We start from the raw sequence: 21442 nt of genomic DNA, 5'->3' as shown, positions 1-21442 counted from the left end.
GTAAAAACAGAACAGCGCAATGTCAGAATCATAACTTGTTCTTTCCTGTGTGTTCTGCAGCATATTGCTTTGTTTTAAAGAAGATCATATTGACTGGCTGAGCTCCCACCTGAGGCATGTTTTGCTAGAGAAACACCTATGCAGGTACTTGTTTTCCTTCTGTTGAAGTTGGATCACATGATTAGAGCAATTTGTCCTCTTATCCTCTTAACCCTGGTCTCATTAACCTCTGTCATTACCCAGGTGGAATCTACACTAATGAATGTAGGGGATGGAGGCCCGGTGAGCAGAGAGATCAGTGCTCTGACTAAAGCATCCACTAGTATGGTGGGAAATCCCCCGCAGACGCTAACCCCTGAGTTTAGAGGAGATGCGAACCTCAGTCAGCAAAATAAGACCACTCCAACGAAAGACTGTAAGGCCTTAAAAGCCTGCCTGGACTCTAGCAACTGCAACCATATTTCGGAAAATCCGCTGCCTCAACAGCCTAATAATGCACCAATGTCCAGCCCGGTTCTGACCAGCTCAGAGAAGGGAACAGACAAACGGACAGACACCCCGAAAGTCAGAGCTGATGGGTCTGGGGTCTTCCCCGCTCCTCAGTGGTCAAGTGGTGTAAAGGCCGGCCGGGAGGACGCTCTCAACCCGTGTCACAGCAATGTGACATCTAGTAAAAAATCACACTCACAAACGCAGTCTCTGCAAAGTCTCGCTCCAGGGTTTCAGTGCTCTGCCATGTTCAAACCAGCCCAGCCCGTTGCCTTTATCCCCTCTTCTAATTTCTCCCCTCAGCTTTGTAAAATCACTCTTCCACCAGCGTTGGGTCAAATCGCAGCGTTGAGAGATGCCACAAGCAGTCAGTTTCAGAAAGAAATTCAGCCTCAGGGCTCAGGTGTCGGAGGCAAATCTCTCCTGCGGACTTACCCCTACTCGTTGTCCGTGGGCCGAGCTCCAGACAAGAAAGCAGCTGGATCAAACCTAAAGCTCAAACCCAACCACTCGTCAAACAAGACTACCAAATCTTTAGGAGAGCATAAATCTTTAGCCTCTGTGGTATGCTCACCAGCTATTACACTACCATTGCAGCATCCGTCATTAACTTCAGCAGCACCCACCCACTACACCTTGTCTCCGACCGCTGCCATTTGCTGCGGCTCTGCACTGGCCGGCATCACCTCCCAAAGTCGGCTCCTGAACCATCTGGAAAAAGCCAACAGCATAGACAAGACGGGCATGGGTGCTCTTAACACAATGCCCCCCTCTGCTGCAGAAAACCACTCTGCTTGCTCCAACGAACAAAGAGACGTACCTCTCGATTTGTCCGCTAAATCAAAACGTCCGAAATGCGTAGGCGACGCACCGGTTTCTGCTGTCGAGCCTCATGGCGAGTCCAGTCCGAGAGACTTTCTGAACGCAAAGAGGACTCATTCTACAGCTTTCTGCTCAAACACACAGTATCCAGTTTTACCGAACTCCCACAGGAACGGATCGCATCAAAAGCAGTTGAGTCGGACTCAGAATCACCAGATTACAGAGTCCAAACCGACGTGGGGGAAGGGATCTGCACAGGAGTCCATTAAAAGTATCCCTGGTACATATGTAGGCGTGGCGAGCCCCATACTGGCTTCCACCCTAAGAGGCAAAGATGGAAAGGGGACCTTTGCTGATGAATTACAGAGCTTTGCAAAGCAAGAGTTTATATCTATCATTGACCAAGGAGAACATCTGGCATCAGGAGGGAAGAAGCCATCCTGTCTGGTGAAGGGGAACCAACACGCTCAAAGCGGGAAGCACGTTAAAAACACCAGCACGGCCTTATCCAAGAACTGTCCCACTAAAGGAGCTCTGTCGGCCGCCCTGTTGAGCTCCACCAACACTGGAAGTCAAAAGAAATGTGGCCCCAACAAAGCAGCCGGGCCGTACTCTGCTGCTGCCGTCAGTCCGACCTGGCAGCCGCCGTCCCTTCTTCCTCAGCAACCCGCCAGTCTTCAGAGAAAAAACCCCCAAGGATCAACAAAAACAAAAGGCTCCGCCGTTGCAGAGGGGTCCAAGTTCAAGAGCCCGTCCAAACCTGAGGAGAACAAGTGGGAGAGAATGAAGTCTCCGCTGTCCAACCTTGCTTCCATTGTGAAGCAACAAGGTCTTGAAACAACAGCGCACACAAATGAGGGGAGCACTCAAGCATCACCTGGCGCATCGAGAAAATCTGATGTTCTGAATCCACTCGGTGAGAGCAAAGACGTCCAACCTAAGCATGGTACTACTTTCGAATACCCCCCTTACTGGCCTGTGGAGAAATGGCCGTCTCAAGGAGAATCCACTCAAGTTACAAAAAGGCACGAGCTGTTGAATGCTGCTGAACTTTCAGAAAATAACTCCGCCGTTCACGGCACAAAGCACGGCTCCTCCAACCCCACTGGTCAGACTCATCTGTTTGGGAGCAATGCATCAACAAATGGGGGCAGGATGGAGAGCAAACTGGCCCAGGTGTTAGAAGGGGAGATATCAGGGAATGAAAGTGGGACATCAAACGGTGCTGCGGGTGAAAAATTGGAGGGCATGGTTGCATCCATCCTTACAGGCCAGCTTAGAGGTGGGAGTGACGCGTTGGAGAAAACGGCAAACGGTACCAAAGAGGAATCGCCGACCAAAGCAAAAGCAGCTGCTATCAAACAAAAGAAGAGCAGTCCTAAGAAACCAGCGAAGGAGAAGCCAGCAGCAGACCCAGCGAAGAAGGCTGCGGGGAAGAAAAAGCAAGACAAAGAGAAGACACCAGTGAAGGTTCCTGTGAATAAAAAGGTACATTTTGTTGATGCCTTGCAGATCTTTAGTTTAATATCCATTTTGGAGTGAGAAAATAACACGTATGAAGGTTCTCATGAGCTGATCAGGTGGTCAGAGCTCGATTTCATGAACCCAGTCTGTGATTGATTACTTCTAGGGTTTTATTTTGAGTTTGCTTTCTTTACTTTACCAAGAAAGTTTGTGATCAATAGCATCCTGTTTAATGTGCTCTCTGTGTCCCCTGTGAATTTCAGCAGAAGAAACAATCTGCACCTGCACTGGAGCAGAATCTGTCGAAAGGAGGGCTTTCCCCTCAGAGTAAAGAGCCGAATCCAAAGGACAAGAACAGTTTCAACGAGGCTAAGCACGCCGCGCGGAGCAGAACAGGTACGGCCTTTTTTCACGTCTCGTACGGGTGCTTGAAATCCTTGAAAATGCCTAAATCTTTTCAGTGTTTTCAAGGTTTGAAAACTGCACTACAAAACACCACAGTTTTGTAATAAAATGTAGCCTAGCGCTTGATTAAAAACCGAAATTTGAAAAACTTTATGTACAGTTGAAACCAGATGTTTTCATACAAAGACACAGACACATTTATTTTTCACTACCTGAAAAAAATCAGACTTTTGGTCTGTTGGAATTACCAAACTTATTTCTATTGGTTAAATGCCAGAAAACTTAGTCTGAACGTTTTTTAGATTTTAGAGTTGAAGACCTTTGTTTGTTTACTTTGTTTAAGCAATTAATTTGAGTAAAAAGGTCACAATTTGGTTGTTTAAATGTAATGAAGATTAATTATTACAAATTTCTCAATGGCTTATTGATCTGTGTAATTGAAATAAAGTTGTCTTTTATATGCTAAACAACATTATTGAAATTGGTAATTTTTTTGTTTAGTTAGTGTTTTGTTCTCAGACCAGTCAGGTGTATGAGGTTTGTTAGAGACATTACAAAACAAAAAAATCTTTATTCTTATATTTTAGTTTTCCTAGAATACTATCACAAAGCCATTAATAACAGTAACAAATGGTATCATATAATCTGGAACTGAAACTGACTTTTCTGAGTTCATTTGTATTGGTTTTATTTCCAAAGTGTGGTGCTGGAAAAGTTTGAAAACTTACCTTGAAAATGCTTGAGAAGTGCTTGAATTTTACTGTGGGGAAAAATATACGAACCCTGTTTTGTGAAGCATTTACTGCCTTTAAAGCGCTCCCAGCTTATGTGCGTTTGTGGCATTTATCATAGATTTAATTATGCTTTCCATTGTAGTGTTAGTGCAGTCACTTTAAGCAGTTTGTGTGCAGAGATCAGATGCTTCTTGTTTGTTTCAATTCATTTCCTTCACATTTACATGCATAAAATCTGAACGTACCACTCAGATTTTATTTCGTCCATTACAGATAAAAGCAGTCCTGTCGGTGTAGACGTCTTCGTGTCCCCCAACAACTCCACCGTGTCCAACAAAGAACCAGAAGCGGCAGAATCCTCCTTCCCACGACTGAGGAGAGGACAGCGACGGGCCGACGATGCTCGACTTGACCTCTGGGGATTTGCAACGCCGTCCCCTCCGCCCCCGCTGCCCAAAGACGTGTCTCCATCGCCGCCTTCAACGCCCTGCCAGCCGGCTCGCCGTCCGAGAGGCAGGCCCCGATCGAACGCGTTGCCTGAACGAGCGATTGAGGGGAAGGTCAAAACGGCCGGCGCTGAGGCTGACACACCCCCACACAAGAAACGTCGGCGATGTTCCAGTAAGAAGTATGAGACTGGGGAATACATCACTGAGAAGGACAAGCTGGAGGAGGGCGAGCAGCTGGGGGACGCTCTGAGGCCGGACTCCGAAACGCCAGCAGGTAACACGGAACAGCTCCAGTTTGGTTTCAGAGTTTAAAGGTAGATTCATCTGTCTACTCACCTATTTGTCTCTTATCCATCCACCTGTTTGGCATTTTTTAGCCATTTAGCCGGCTGTGATTCATCCTTAAAAAGTCTTAAATGTATGTATATAAAGTTAAAGCATTAAAATGTCTTAAATTTATTTAAAAATGTGAGTTAGCCTTAAATGCGTGAATGACAGGTCTTAAATTTTGACGTGGCAGGACTACATGTGCTTTATTTTTCTTGTGGGACTTTTCTGTCAGGCAAACGTTTGAGTCACCTGCAAACATTATCATTACGTCCTCTGACTCGAGGCGGTTGTGGCTAACGCTAACTAGCTACTAAGGGTTAGCTAGCTAGCTTTTATGCATCTATCATGAGTAAAGTGTAATTTTATCGCCTGTTGGCCGGACAACTATCAGCTTCGACATTCATCTTCAGTTTTAAAGTAATATAAAGATTATGACATAATACTGAATGAATGATGTTATTCAAAATGGGACAATGCAGGAGAGATTTACTGTTCCAGGTTATTGCTATTAAGGCTAATTTCCACCTTAAGTCCCCAAAACTTAAAAAATGAATGAATGAATGCAAGCACGCCCTCCCAAAGACCAATAAGCGTTAATTTCAAATATTTAACACTGGAACTGGAAGACATTTTAAATATCCAAAATAAATAAAAAGAAACAACAAATAAAATGGATACTGAAGTCTCTGTAAACAAAATTACCCTCCAAAAAAGAGGCTAGTTCAGACCAGAGCACCGAAATGAATACTTTGGTGCTCAATAGATAGAAATATCTATTGAAGACTTTAACAAATAAACTAAAATAAAAAGAACTCCAAAATTATGATTGGTACAACTTCAGGTAAATCTGAAGTACGAAGGTAGTCACAGAGTAGTGTGTAATGTTATTGGCATATTAAACAATGGCAACAAAATACTCAGCTTGACACGTCATAGTTTAGCCTGTAAGAGCCTCGTTTTAAAACCGTTGTTGTGCATTCATCCTTTTCTTTGGGAGTAGGGAGTTATTTAAATCATTTCAACTTGTTTGCTTGTGGCAAGTATTTGTCATTGTCTGACGTTTCATAGGTTAAGTGATTATTCATAAAAAAAAAACATTGTGTATCTGGGTGAATCACTGCTGAAAAACTTATGAATAATTGTGTAAAGATTGTAAATCTATTGACAGAGAGAAAAATGAAATCGCTCCTTTAAAAGCAGCAGAAAGAAACTATTTTTAGAACATGACGCTAGTGCTCATTTTAGTCATTCTGATTTTTTACACAATTCCTGCTTCTGCTTTTATCCAAAAACATTTTTTTTTCTTTTTATCTCCGGTTTAGTTGGAGTTTCGATTGTTGTCACTTCTTCTCTAACAAATGAATCCCTTAACTTATATGCAGTTCTGGGAAGAGAGACCTTGTTTGTCGTTTGTTAAGTTTCTATAGATGATGCCCCTTTATGAAATATTTTAGCCTGCTTCATGTTGTCAGGCAGGTTCTATTTAGTTGATGAATCTTGGGTTAGTTACTGTAAGGCGCAAACTCATAACTTGGAAAATGCATTTTATATTTACTTTATCTAGGTGTATTATAAGCCTGGCAGGCCACCAGGCTTTACCACCAGGCTGAGCTTTGTTTGTTTGTTTATTTTAGGTTGTTTTTCTTCTAAGATAGAGACCACCTGGACCACCAGGCTTAGCAAGTTTTTTGGGGCAAACTCTGTTGTCTGATATTAAAATTTGTTTAACGATCTGAAGATTTTACTGTGACCAAAACAAAACAAAAACGATCAGAATAAATTTGGTGGCAGCAGCACCGTAACATCTTTATCTTCTTAAGGATATGCTGTGAAAATGGCTGCTTGTTTTATAAATTATGTCTAGACAAATAAAACATTTAAGAAGCAGAGAACTAGAACAGCTAGTTCACCTGAGAATTTCCTTCAGCAACTTGAGTCCACAGATGAAGCAGGAGGAAGAGGAGGAGGCAGTCGTCTTTCACTTCCTCTTCTCTCCTGATTGATCAATGTCCTGATTGATTAGCTCTATACCAATAACCCAAATCAGTCAGACAGATGGACTTGCAGAAGTTGAATAAATAGCAGGTATATCTGTGTTGTTTTGCCTATTAGACCGTTTTGTCAGTGATTCCTGCAGACAGGCTGCTTCTCACAGCAGGGGGGCGTTTTCAGTGCAGCACCAGCAGACCACATAGGAAGCTGAGCAGACTATTGCACAAACTTTACAAAGAACAGCATCATACTTACCAGAGGAAATAATACAGGGATGATTTACTTAGATATTTTTTAGTTTTTTATTTTTTTAGTTTCAGGGAGCCTTTAATAAACTGAAACGGAGATGATTCAGTTCAGTTCAAAAATATTTAATTAGTCCCAAAGGGAAGTTAAATGTTGTAACTCATGTCATCCGGATATCTTCAAAGAGTCTTTGTGGATGGTCATGCTGTGGGCAGGATGGCTCTCCAGTAGCAGACAGTCTTCCAACGGTCTGAGTAGACCTCTGACTGAAGACTGTTGACAGTCATGTTATGCTAACGGCTCATTTACCAGAGACCATATTTCACAGCATTGTGTCCTGTTGACATCACCAGTGTAAGCAAGCACTGCTAATCCACCTCCTTTGCTTTTGCTTCTCCTCTTTAAATCTCCGTCTGACTGTTTTGTTATAAAGCAGAGAGATGTTGGAGTAGGGGACATGAGCCGTTATGATTAAGGCTTGAACTTCCTCACCTCTCTCTGCTCTGCATCCCTTTCAGCTCCTCTGGGATTTTATGTCATAGTTCATTATTTGAGCTTTTGAGATGCTAATCAGCTGCTCCCAGTTCCAAAAACAATACGTTGTTGCTACGGTTACGCATAGCAACAACTGTCCTCAAGTAAAATAAAAGTAAGAGCAAAAATCCTTAGAGCTGCACAGCGTTCAAAACAAGAAAATAATGTTAACAATAAACTTTATCAAATCTAATAGATTATAATTTACATGAGTATTAAAATTTTATTTTTTCTTGGCATAATGGAAACAATCAAATTGACTTAATAAATCAGCCTAAATCAGTCGCCTTTGAGCTCAAATGTATTGCCATCAATACCCAGTTTGAACTTTACGCTGTTAACACGCAAAAATAACAAAAAAACAAAAACAAGTTAAGACAATTCATGTTCCTTTTAACACACAAAAAAAAGACTAAATAAACAAACAACAAAAAAAAGAACAACAAGCACAGACAGTCCATGTTGTCAGATTGAGAGGCTTGCTGCTGGTCTAACCCAGAAGAAATGGTTGAATAAATGTTGAAGGTTTCCAAGTCGAGTCGCTGGGTGAACATGCTGAGGTCCATCTGACAAAATGTAAAGGTGCTCTGGGAGTTAAAGATGTGACCTTTAGCAGGAGGGGGGCTAAAGGTCACGTCCCAGATGGAGTTTTCTGTGGTTACCCTGTTAGGTGGATTATTGGTTATGACTTGATTTTGGAGTGTCGCTGTCTCTGCTCCTCCATTTTCCTGCTGAGCTTTGATCACATCAGCTGTTTGTGGAATAGATTATTTTATAATTCAACGATGGGATTAAGGAGTCAATAGTTTGCAGATATTTCTTTGCCTTTTTTTCTTGCCCCATTAAACCAATGAGATTTTATGTAATGTGGGAAAACAAAGGATTGCAGCAGGAAAGTGTTCATGAATTTCTAACAATCTTAAATAAAGACCTGAAAGGGAATTAATAGAGGGATGAAATATGAACACCTTCGCAGGGCATCTCACATTTGGCTGTAGCTTGGTGCCGCTCTGCATAACTTTTAATCAATCCTGTCTGCAGATGTGCAGAGGGATCGGTGTCCGAGTCCGGCTGCCCCCAGCCCACAGCCCCCTCCCCCACCCAAACCCTCATACACTCGCTCCGGATCCGTCCGCTACCAGGAGAGCGAGGAGTCCGAGTGCAGCAACAAGCCTTCTGGAAAAAGGAAGTTCAAAAGCAAACACCTCAGTGACGGTGATGAGCCCAAGGTACGCTCCTGATCCTTCACCCCAGGTTGCAGCACATTTCTAATCATGTACAGCTCTGTAAATATGTAAGATTACACTGCCCCCCTGTGGCCAGATGACACGCTGTTCTCCACAGATATGGGATCAGCTGGGACAGTAGGCAGCCGCATGAATGATAAACGCCCAACTCTCTTCTTTAGAGTAAGACCAAGCGCAGCAGCTCAGGGAAACGCGGCTCCTCCCTCCCGCTGGACGACAACGGCGCTGATGCAAAACCACAACCCACGCCTCTGCCAACTCCAAAAAGTTTGCCATCTTCTCCGACCGTCAAGAAAAGCTCCTCAGGAAGAAGCAGCGGTTCCGACTCGTCTCCCAAGAGGCCGGTTCCTCCTGAGGTCCGCCGACTCATTGTGAATAAAAACGCTGGAGAAACTCTGCTGCAGCGCGCCGCACGCCTCGGCTACCAGGTAAACCGCCGTCGCTGTGATCCGATCGGTTTGTTACTCCAAAACCAGAGACGATCTGAAAGTATGTCCGTCCTCTGCTGGGCAGGACGTGGTCCAGTACTGTCTGGACAAGGACATCAGGGAGGTGAATCGGCGGGACAACGCAGGCTACACCGCTCTTCATGAGGCGTCCTCACGAGGTTGGACTCAGATCGTCCAGATCCTCCTGAAACACGGAGCCGACGTCAACTGCAGCGCTCAGGATGGAACGAGGTGGGCTTACGGAGCAACCAGTTACATTTACTGGAGTGATTTTATTTTCTACCCACTGAATGATAAACATGTTTTAACCAAAAGTTCACCAGACACAGACATGCAGTTTTTGTTAAAATTTCATAAGTTTTCTATTGAAAGCTGAAACGATTAATTGTGATTAATTGAATAATAGGCAACTAATTTAGCAATCGATTAATCATTAACTGGAGTGTACGGTCAAAAACATCATATTCAGAGCAGTAAATAAGCCAAAACTGTTCATATTTTACAGTTAAGATATAATCACATTTGTCTTTAATTAAGTTTGATCCCAAACTCCTCAAGTGGCCTAGTTTTAAATTCACCTGGTTCAAATTTACTAAAGATTGCTATTGTTCATAAAATATTTATTTTCTTATTTAAAAAAGGAACTTAATTGTTTATTTGTATCTTTTAGTCTATTTTTTACTGTTGCATAAAAAAGGCTTAAGTAGCTAAATAAAAAGATGTGCAAAATGTTCACATTTTTATCAAATTAATAAATTAATCACCAGATTAATCAATCTGGTGAATAATTACTAAATCAAATTATCGAATCCTTAATTTTAAAAAAATTATTTGGGAAAATGTTTCTTTTACCTGATTTTGTTATTTTGTATTTGCTTTATTTATAGAAATTATTTTCATTTTTGTCTTTAATTCACCAACATTTTCACATAACTTTATACTTTGGGCCGTCTGGTTACGTATTTTTTTAATACTAAATGATCGATTTTTTGATCAGTATTTCAGTATTTTAGTTGCCTTTTTACCAAATACTTCTTTACTTCTGAGTAATTTTTTAGACAACTACTTCTTACTTTTACCTGAGTGAAAAAAAGTTAAATTGTTGCTACTCTGACGGTGATTTGTGGTCGTGAATGTAGGAAGTATAATTAGCTTTTTACCAGAGGAGCTCAGGGCAGGTGTTTTTGATTTGGTGTCGTTTGTTACCTTGTAGACGTCCTGAAACCCACCTGTGTGCGTTTCTCCCTTTAGGCCACTTCATGATGCAGTAGCCAGCGACAACCTGCCAATAGTTTGGCTTCTGCTGAACCACGGAGCCGACCCGACGCTGGCGACTTATTCTGGCCACACGCCGGTCAAACTGGCGCACAGTCAGAGCATGAAGACCTTCCTCACAGGTACCGACGCCGTTTCTGCCAGAAGTCGACTCGCAGCAGCAATATTTAACCAGAGACCTGTTTACATGCTAGCAAGGATCTCATGAAGCCAACTGAAAGTAAACAAAACATGAATAATCGATGATGTGTTTTTCCAAGAGTGAAAGTGTCAACACATTAATAAACACTGTGCCCACTTCTCATTTGGCACGGCGAGGCGGATTAACATCTGCTGCTGGGTCCACCGTCTCCTTCAGAGCAGGACAATAACTGTTGTCAAACGCGCTGCTTGTCCTGCGGCTGGGACTCTGCAGCCGCCCCAAAGCCAAACATGACAAGCAGTGATTATAGTGACGAAGTAACCAATCAGGAACAGACGAGCCGACTTTATAAAAAGCAGAGATGACTCAGTTGTTTTTGTTAGTTTCTGGATCGCTAGCCTTATTCATCCAGGATTTACAGAAAGATATCTTCACAGCAACCATTAACGATGAATATTTATACACACAGTTCAAAACAGGCCCCTCTACACACTGTAAGAAGACTTTTTTTCCCCCCAAAAAAATTATTCTGTTTTTCACTGGTCAACCCAGGTTTTTTTCAGTTGTATTTCAATTGTAAAATTCTGTAATGAAATAGAGGAAGACAAGCTGTATCTAGTTGTGGAGGTGAATGTTGCGATAACCTCCACAACTAGGTTATCGCAACCTAGTTATGGTTGCGATAACCACAACTAGGTTGTTGTTGTGGCGTCTTTAAATTTGTGTTTCAAAAATTAAGGCCTTGAAACATTTCTTCTTTTTTTTTTAAAGGTAAGTTAGCTTTAAATCACAGGTCTTACATTTTGTCATGGCAGAACTATCTAGTCTTGTATATTCTGTGTAGTTTAAAAATAAAAAATCTTGCAGGACTTTTCTGTCGGGCCAAATTTAGAGTTGCACTCAGACATCGTCATTCTGTTCTGTGATTTGTGGCAATTGAAGCTACTGCTAACTAGCTGCTAATATGCCTTAGCTAGCTTGCTAGGTTTTTTTTGCATCTGACACAAGTCAGTTAAAATTTATAGCCAGTTTGCTGGACTTCCCCATTAAATCACTTCTGCTGCTAATCCGTACGATGCTCAGTGCATCTTGTGCAAAAACAAGTCTGGCACTCCAGGTCTAGCCTCACAAAATATGAGATGTCAATCTGCACATTTGTATTGTGATACAGGTCTTAAGTTTCATTCATAATGCCCTTAAGAAGGTCTTTAAAAGTCTTAAATCTGAGTTGGTGAAACCTGCAGAACTTCCCTCAGCTTGTTTCCATCTGTTGATGTTCAAACTGCCACTGAATATTGATGCAGTGTACTTTATTACTTTATTTTCCAGAGTATTTCTCAGACCTGGAAGGCCGCGGTGAAAAGGATTCCAGTTTACCCTGGGATTTCTACAGCAGCTCGCTTTTTGGTAAGAAAAATCTTCACAGATCTGTCTGCAAGTGAAGCTCATGTTCATCATTTACAAAGTCAGTCAGAAAAAACTGTGACTAGAATTGGCTGCCCTGGAGGTGAGCACTTTCAGAGGTTAACTTGGACTAATAGGTGAGTTGTTGCAGAGCAAACTGAAGGCTGGACTCATCGTTCACCATGATAATGTTTGTGAGGTTTTAAATTTTATTACCTGTTCTTTCTTATATTAAGGATTTTATTTCAGGGATAGTCGACTGTAATTTTCATACCAGGAAACATTAGGACTGGATAATAAATCCATAACAATATATATCACAATAAACACATGATCAATGTCAATAGTTAATCAACCTGATAGAATATTCAGTGTTTGGAATATTCACTGAACTCTGATCTAGAACCGCACAGCATTCTGGGAGATGTAGGCAGGAGAAAGGCTGTAGCTGCTCAACCTCTCACTGCTAAGCAAAGCATGTTGAGTTGAATCAGCGAGTGAGCTCTTTGGTTACCTAGCAACTCACTCTTTTTTACCTAGCAACAACTTGTTGAGTAACTGACGCAGCAGCAGTTTAATGTTTCACCACGGCGCCTCATAACTACTTAAAAATAAAAAATCAACAGCGTGGAGTGAAAAGTAAAATAAAATATTCTACCAGTGTGGCAGTATTTCAGATATTTAAAATAGAAAAAGAATCAAGGATTATTGATATCAACTGATATGAAACTCTTATATCGTGTTTTTCAGCCCCCGGAGACAGAAATAACTTCTCTAATAATATCAACATCCATCCATGATTTGTATCTTATGGAGTAAAATTTGAGCTGCTCCTCGCCGTTTTATCTGCGCTGTGACAGCTGTTGTTGTCCTTTAACCCAGTAATTATTTAATTTTAAAATTATATTCTCCTTTTCTAACTTCTCGGTTTGTGTCCAGCCTGCTAATCCTCACATCTGCTTGTTTGTTTACTGGTAGACTAAACTTTTACAACAGCTTTTAGTCTTTAGGTTGCACGGTTAAATCATGATTATTTTTAAGTCCCTCAAATCTAACTGGGTTTCAGTTTTTAATATTAAATTATTTATGTTTTAGGGAGATTTGTTCTGTTGTGTTCTCCCTCTGCGTGTAGCTGTGAGGGTTTAGCATTTCCTTTCAATAAACTATGATTGGTGAGGTCGGACCGACCACTAGGGGGCGTCCAGACCTCGTGTTTTGCCGCCAGCTGGATACCGTCTCTATTTCCTCTGACCTCTGTTGACTCCGCTGTGCAGAAACGGACCAGGAGCCGTGCTGGGACTTCCTGCTGTCTGAGGAGAACCAGGAGCCGGAGGAGGAGAACGTAGACGCGAAGCCGGAGAGGGACTCAGACAAAGACTGTCTCCTGTTTGAGTTCTCGTCGGAGCCGCTGTTACCCTGCTACCATGTTCAGGTTTCACTGACACAGGGGTGAGTTCAAAACAACGTTACCGAGACAAAGCAATGAAGAGAACTGATGAGAAAACCCATGGAAGGTTTTTAATCTACATTCAGAGCACTCGTTTGGGTCTGAACAATTTAAAAGCATGTTTATTTCCAGGCTTTATTCCATAGTCTGACATGGGTAACCATGTTCCTCACAGTCTGTGGTTGGGCAGCCTTCACAATGTTTAAATATCTGAAACAAATCAGTCAATTTATTAATTAATCAATGACCTTTCGTACAGAACCACAGCAACACAAACCACTTTATGTATAAAGCGATAAAAACAACATAACAGCCTGAAAAGAGATAAAATAAAAATAAAAAAACAGTAAGTCTGTTAATAAATGTTAAACTTACACCACAAAGGATAAGAAGAAAAAAGAAATGATTGTAAATGCTGAAAACATCTTAAATTGCCTATAAATCACCCATAACTAGGGAAATATTCATAAGACGCCATCAGTGGGTGAAGGCTAGACCTGTCCGAAGTCACAGCTTTTCTCCTGTAGTCTTCGTTTATTCGTAGTCTTTGAAGAACCCGGTCTACGTAGACCATCAGAAGAATCCGGTCTACGTAGACCGGGTTCTTCAAAGGATGCAGACTGAAATCGGACACGGCTAATGTCTGAAGAAACGACTTCTTCACTAAACAAAATGAATCCAGATAATGAATAAACAGGTTTTGACGAACTATAATATGTTAAAATAAACCCTGTTACAGACATGCTGCTACAGACGTCTTGGCTGACGCGAGGCCTTTGTTTTGTTCTTCCTCCCTGGCAGCTTCTGTAACTGGTTCCTGCTGACAGACGTCCTGAAGCGGCTGAAGATGTCGGCGCGGATCTTCCGGGCCCGTTACCCGCACTTTGAGGTCGTGAGTTTGTCCCAAGCCGAGCTCTGGAGACAGGTCTCCATCAGCCAGGTCGGCTTCCCCCGGAAATGCGGCAACGGCGGTGATGATGATGAGGAGGAGGACGAAGAGGGTCCGGTGGAGCTGGTGTGCTGCGTGCCGGAGCTGCAGAGACTGCTGGGCTCGTCCGTTCACATCCTACCGGAGGAAGACGAGGAAGAGGAGGAGGAGACGCCGGCGCCCACAGCCAAGTGTCGGAGCCGATAGCCCCCCCGTCCGCCCAACGTTTCCATGGAGACAGCAGGAAGCCTCTCCGTCCGGCGGGACTGACCCCCGCGACAGCCCCGACCCTCGACCTTTGACCTCACACACAGCAGTGGTCAATGCAGGAAAGCAGCTTTCAGGTTCTTATCTTTAGGTATATTTGAATACACAAGAAACTTTTTTACTGATCCGTGTGTACATGGTTGTGTAAATGTATATCAGGGTGAACACATTTGGTTACATAAATGAGTTGCCGTGGCGACGAGCCGGCGAATTTTTCCGGTCTTTCAGTTTAGTGTTTAGGAGACGACCCGAGGCTTTTATTTTGAAGGACTCGAGGGAGAAAAGAAACCGTGGCACATATTGAGACACATTTCCGCTTCGCTTCACTCGGTCGCCATCATGGACAGACAGACCGCCACGAATCGAACGACATCATCGGTCGCCATCACGGACAGACAGACCGCCACGAATCGAACGACATCATCGGTCGCCACGTTCAGAGTTTGTTTACAGAACCAGGCAGATGTTCTTCATTCATCATGAACTGTTACAGAACCTCGGCGGTCCAGAGACGTCCGCCCGACCGACTGCAGCCACGACCCGACCCAAACCCCCCACAGTGTTTCCAGATCCCAGAGTGCTTTGTGTTGGAGCTCCACTGTTTGTTGTGCTTAATTTAATAGTCATTAATATATTTGAACTGTTGTGTATATGAGGAGCCGGTGTGTGAGGAGACGCCTCCATGGTTGGTGCTTCGTTCTGAAATGTTCTCACTAAGGATCCCTTTACTCTGAGATTACTCTCCCTCCTTCAGAACCAGTGTTTCAAAAACAGCTAAAGTACAGTTTTATTGTACTGGTGCTACAAATAGAGTTTTGTGTTGACAATCAACGAAGCTTCTTTCTTTCTTTTCTTTTTTGTTTTTTTTGTTTTTGCTTTGACGTCACAAACTAATAAAAGATATTTAAGGTGTAAAGAAAAGTTTAGTTTAGCTGAGGGGAAGCGGGACGCAGCTAGACTGAAGGAGATCCTGGAAGAGGATTTTATCTGATTCTTTTATAAGAAATCAAGCAGAATAAAGCATGATTGTGAATCATAGTTTGTCTCTGTTTTTGTTGTCAGTGGGTTGTTCAGATTAGGGATACAGCTAATAATTATAGAGTGTTATCAATTTACTCACAATTAATTAATTTGATTAAATATTGGCACATTCTGCAGCTGAAACGATTAATCGTTTCAGCTCGTGTTCAGATTGAAGCTGAAGTCTCGACTTTAATGACATGTTTTTATGGTTTAAACTCGGAAGTAATTTTTCAAAGAAGTTAAAATAAATAACTATTGTTGGTCTTATGTCTATATATTTAATAATTTAAAGCAAAACGGTTTTTTTAATTAAAAATGTTTATTGATTTTTTTTTGTATTAAAATGTTAATTTCAGACACTGTAAATAACTCGATTAATAATTTAAATCGAGTCCCTTAACTTAAAAAAAACACAAAACGAGGAAAAATCTGAACTAAAAATGAATCCGACGGCTGCTGTGGATTTATGTTCTCCGCTAGAGGGCGCCACAGACAGCAGCTCGGTTCACTGAAGACCTGAACGATCCTGTTTTATTGGTGTTACGTCACTGCAACGTGCGGCTGCTCATAAAACCTCATTCTAGGATCATCTGATAAAACACATTAAATCTGAGTTTTATGCCGGACGGCTGCAGTTCAGACACAAAAGAAGAGACGAGAGTTAACTCAGGGGAAAGCAAAGAAAAGTTAAAAAGGTTAAAATGTAAGTGATTATAGCTGACTTAAGATTGCACGACGATGTCATGAGATAGAGAAAAAAAAGTAAAGTTATGTAAAAGGTGACTACATTAAATATATACAAATAACTACAGAATAAATTAAGGCAGAAGAAAGTTTAATTATATTACTCAATTTAAAGTAATTATTAAAAGTATATTACTCATGTAAACTGCAATACTTCAAAGTAACAATATTACTCAAGTAAATTTAGCATTGTTAAAAGTAAAAGTATCTTGATATGTAAAAGTAGTGGTACTTCATAAAAATATTACTCGAGTAAAAGTAATTAAGTATTATTAAAAGTAAAGGTATCTTAATAAGGTTACTCAAATAAAATTAACAATACGTCATAATAATAGTAAAAGTAAAACCACTCCAAATAGTAAATTTTTTTCCAAAAAGTTATTCGAGTTCATTGTAACTAAGTAAATGTATCTAGTTACTACCCACTTTTACTAAATAAACAAACTTAAAACTCATATTAAAGCGTTCATATCGCATTAGAAGCATGTTTGAACTGGTTTCACTGGAGTTTCTCCAGTTTAAATGTGATGATTCATGCTCTGCCACCAGTATGTCCGCCATATGCATCCCAGTGTGACCGGAGCAGGGCAGCGATGCAAGCCGCCGCCCCTGGCAGGGCCTCCGGGTCCAGATGGTCCCGCCTGCAGGGAGGTTACTGCCAGTTCGCCCTGTTCCGTCTGATAAGCTTTATTTACGAAGGAAGATCAGATACTTTGGGGAAAACGCTGAAAAGTCCAGAGTTACAGTTTATTTCTCTCTTTTTTCCCTCATCGTAACTCGATCTGGTCTGTTCTCAGGGCAGGGTTGGGTTTCATGTCTGGGTCTCAGTAAATCTGGGGCCGTCAAACATCCAGCCGGGACCCCGCAGGTCCTACCCCCGTTCCGCCGAGCCCCCGCCGAGCCTGGCCCCTGATTGGTCCGCACGGACAGGCAGTGGCCTCTGATTGGAGGAAAATGAGGGCAAGTCTGCTCAAGCCCACTGACAGACTGATAACAAACACCGAAGAAATGCAGGAAGGCTTAGTCCTTATAAGGTAACATGATCGAAAATAACAACTTTCTCTCAATATTATTTGAATAAAAACTTTTGAAACCATCACATATAATATTTGGATTACTTTTTGCTAAGATTACTCGTGTCTTAGTTGCTTTTTGTGGATTTTATGCTGAGCACAATTATTTATTTTGACAATAAACAGGGTAAATGTCATGACCAAAGAGTCCTACAGCCGTTTTATTTGACCAGATTCCCTTTAATGAAGTTTAAAAAATAAATTTATTTAAAGCATACTGCAGCTTTAACTTTTACTTAATATATTTTACATGTTTCCTGAAACAGTCACCATGTTGTGACAGTATGTTATGAGACAGATAGTCTATGAACAACATCTGGCTCCCTTGCCTTCTCCAGCGGCTAACTAAAAACAACCAATCAGAGCCAGGAGGCGGGTCTTAGCGTTGCATCTTCTTCCTGTCAGCAGAGCCTGTCCTGAATGCTAACGCTAGTTAGCATGACCACCGATGGCAGCGGATAAATGGTTTTGCTGCAGTGGTAAGTTGTTTCTTTGCCATTAGCACATTTAGCAGCGAGTACATGAGATTGATTGACACCACTAAGGCCTGCCTCCTTGCTCTGATTGGTTGTTTTTGACCAGGAGCGCAACATTTCTTCAGATGGCAATAACAGCAGCTCAGCAATTAGATGGAGATCAATGTTTTCACTGATTATTTGTCTCTTACTGTTACAACATAGTGACAATTTTACAAAATATGTTTAAAAAAATATTTTTTTTAATATAAGTTTTTTTAAACTAAGTTTAAAAGCTTGACACATTTGTCACTAAAACCTTTGTGACATAAATGTGCTACAACTGATTCAGTCCTAATTTGCTGAATGTGCCGACCAAAAAATGTAAAATTGACTACATTCTTTACCACTAACAAATTAGGCAGCTGAAATAGTGCTGACACTATAAAGCATTACTTGATATTTTACCTCTGTAGAGGCACTAAAAGTTTGCATTTCATTCTGATAATAAGCCATTTTTTATGTATTTTATGCATTTTTCACCCAGAAATTACTTCTAAAACTGCTTAGAGTTCAACCGGTTAAACTCATCACCTCTGAATGACATTGTGCCTCATTTGCAACATAATTTTTGTTAAAGTTTTCGTCACGGTTCAGCCAGACTGGCGAGACAAGCCGTTCTTTTTGCTGCTGAGCTGAAAGTTATATCTGTTGCAATTCGTTTGCAACAAACCCAACAAAGCTGCTTTCTTAAATCTGCAAAAGTTCAGGGACATTTGAGGCCCTTGCGCATTTAAATGCAACATTTATTTCAAAATGGCAACAGAGAGAGACAGAGAGAGAGAGATAGAGAGAGAGAGAGAGAGAGAGAGAGAGAGAGAGAGAGAGAGAGAGATCCAGGCTGGGAGTTTTAACTCAGCTGCTTTTCTTCTTGGTCTGGATTCTCGTTGTGGGAGTTTTGAGGAACCGTTCGAGCCGAAGGAGTTCACTGAGGACGCTTGTTGTCTTTGTTAACGGCTCCTTGAGCGCGTTATGTAAGAGTCCTCCATGAAAGGAACAAAAAAACGAGGCGGCGCACAGATTGAGGAAGTCCTGCTGACTTCTCCTGCATGTAAATTTAAATCTGGAGGCTTCCTTTTCTCTCTAGTCTCACTTGTTGCTTCATCTGTTGAAATTAAATCTTTTAGTCTGAATGTTCAAAGAACCTGTAAGAGTGTTGTGAATACACAGACCAACGCATAATAATTGCAAAATTACATTGCAATTATGCACTACTGTTGTGCATAACTATTCAAATGTTAGTTGCACGACAATTAGGCACAGTATAATTGTCATGCAATTAGCATTTTTAAAGCATTAATTTAAAAAATGTTAAATCAAAGCTTCTTGGAAGCCATCTTGTCTGCTGTTGTGTTTTATTCTTTGCAGAATAGGTCAGAGACAGCTGGACTGAATGGACAGACATTTTGAAAACTTTCCACCTTTGTCCACATCTTCTTCTGTTTGAACAGGTTAGGATATTTATATAGGCGACACAAAACATGTTCATTCATAAATCATTCTTAGAAAAAGAGATTTTAGTCTGATCAGTTCAGATTGAGCTGTTTCTCTGTCACTTTAAATTCAAATAATCTGCTGCTGGCCACAACATCACCTCACCATTTACACTCATACATGAAAATGGCTGCAAACTGATCCATAATTATACAATCATGTGTCTTTGAAAAGCAGAAGTGGAGCCTCCTGCACAACTAACAAGAATGCAGCAAGTGGTTTCTGGATTGTAAGTCAACAACAAAGCAACTGTCTTTTCCAGCAGCCATTGTACAGTGCACACAGCGGTAAAACCAGCTGACCAAACAACGCAGTGCCCTTCCATTGTGATTTAACAATCAATAGGTTTTTGAAATGGCTCATTTTCCAAACACCAAAAAACATGAACTTATTACCAAAAACAGATGGGTGTTTTTTTTCATGTATAATGTTTTTGTACTTCCATCTGTGTCTCTACTGTTTCTAAAAAAAAACCCAAATGCTTAAAAAAAACACATACAGATGCCTTTTTGATAATAAATTAATGTGTTTTTTAGTGTCTGGAAAACAATAACAAAAAAAAAAACTCCCAATTTTTAATTCACATTCGACTTACACTGCATCGTTACCTAGCAACACCAGCCAAGCAAAGTCCTGTTACCTAGCAACCCAAGCTGAGCTCCAGCAGATTTGGGCAGCTGGTTTTACATATGTATGTGCTGTATAATGGCTGCTGGAAAATATAAGTTTTGTTGTTAACTTGGAATCTATAAACTATTTGCTGTATTGTTGTTGGTTGTGCAGGAGGCTCCACTAATGCTTCTGGGTCTAACTCGGAGTCAAAAATGCATAATTTTTATGTGTTTAAAGTGTAAATGTTGAGTTGGGGGCGTGGCCAGCAGCAGCTTATTTGCATAAAAGTGACAGAGACTCTAAAGCAGCTCAGTCTGAAAGGAGCTCAAAGTAATCAGAACTGACCAGACTAAAATCTCATTATCTAAGAATGATTTTGTTAAAAAATGCAATGAACGTGTTTTGTTTTGACCATTAACCCGTCCTGGCCTGTTTTAAAGGAGGCATTCTGACTCACCTTTAAATTTTGATTCATGAAATGACAAAACGTGAAAAGGTTGGAGGGTTTAAATAGTTTCCCAGCACACTGCGTGTCTATCTCTGTCCCAGCAGCAGTGTTGGATATCTTTTGTTTGTGCCAACATGAGGACATCTAATAGGGTTAAATGCAGAGTCTCCCTGACTTCCAGGCTAAATATAACATCAGAGGAAGACAGCAGCTCCATCATGCTCTGACCTTCTGCAGACATGAGCTGCTCCCTGCATGCGGCTCTCCGTCCAGGCGCTCTGCACGTGCCGCTACGTTGACATTATAGACACATCAGATGATACCAGACAGACTCTGATGCTAAACTAGGAGATGTTTATCCATCGCACATGAGCTGCAGCGGATTAACTGAGAACATTGTTTATACAGACACCAACACTCAGACTTTGAGTGTGCCGTCATTTCTCTGTGTTTTGCTTTAAAATAGTAAGGCTTTTTTTTCTTTCTTTATTAGTAAATCCATAAAAACACCAAACATTAAAGAGTTTAACTTCATAAAATAACATTTAAATAATGATATTCTACCAATTTTACTTGGTATGGAAAAACACAAAATCTTACCAAGTATTTTTGGTTTAGTTTCAAGTGCAAATATCTTAGTACATTTGAAATAAAATAAAACTAACTTACAAGTAACTTTTCAGTAAGAAACATGAGCTTATTTAAGGTTAATAATTTCTTAATGTTGATGGAAAAAAAAGCTCCAGTTCTACTAGCAGATTATTTCACTAGTAACATAAGAAAAATGTTTTGGAACTAGAACTTTTTCATTAATAATAAGGAATTATTGACTCAAAACAAGCTCCTATATTTAACTGAAAAGTCAACTGTAGGTTTTGTCTTATTTCAGGTGAACTAAGATGTTTTCAT

General features: G+C 41.0%; 1 protein-coding gene across 5 annotated transcripts in view; it reads left to right on the top strand.

The window, feature by feature from the left end:
• The window catches only part of bcorl1 (BCL6 corepressor-like 1), a 43028-nt gene extending 28279 nt beyond the window's left edge, over positions 1-14749 (top strand). For 4 of the 5 annotated variants that reach the window (XM_017307158.2, XM_017307159.2, XM_081611745.1 and 1 more), the window contains exons 2-12: positions 61-144; positions 244-2799; positions 3039-3171; positions 4188-4637; positions 8507-8694; positions 8874-9140; positions 9226-9392; positions 10413-10558; positions 11908-11985; positions 13257-13431; positions 14231-14749. In XM_017307158.2, coding sequence (XP_017162647.1) covers positions 139-144; positions 244-2799; positions 3039-3171; positions 4188-4637; positions 8507-8694; positions 8874-9140; positions 9226-9392; positions 10413-10558; positions 11908-11985; positions 13257-13431; positions 14231-14564 — 4500 coding nt within the window. In that variant the 5' untranslated portion in view covers positions 61-138 and the 3' untranslated portion in view covers positions 14565-14749. The remainder of the gene's footprint in view (positions 1-60; positions 145-243; positions 2800-3038; positions 3172-4187; positions 4638-8506; positions 8695-8873; positions 9141-9225; positions 9393-10412; positions 10559-11907; positions 11986-13256; positions 13432-14230) is intronic. The other variant, XM_008420664.3, reaches the window with a different exon arrangement.
• The last annotated feature ends 6693 nt before the right edge of the window (positions 14750-21442 follow it).

This window comes from Poecilia reticulata, chromosome 10 (genome assembly GCF_904066995.2).
Source record: "Poecilia reticulata chromosome 10, P_reticulata-male-v2, whole genome shotgun sequence".
Lineage (NCBI taxonomy): Eukaryota > Metazoa > Chordata > Actinopteri > Cyprinodontiformes > Poeciliidae > Poecilia > Poecilia reticulata.
This window is presented reverse-complemented; position numbering and strand designations above follow the sequence as displayed.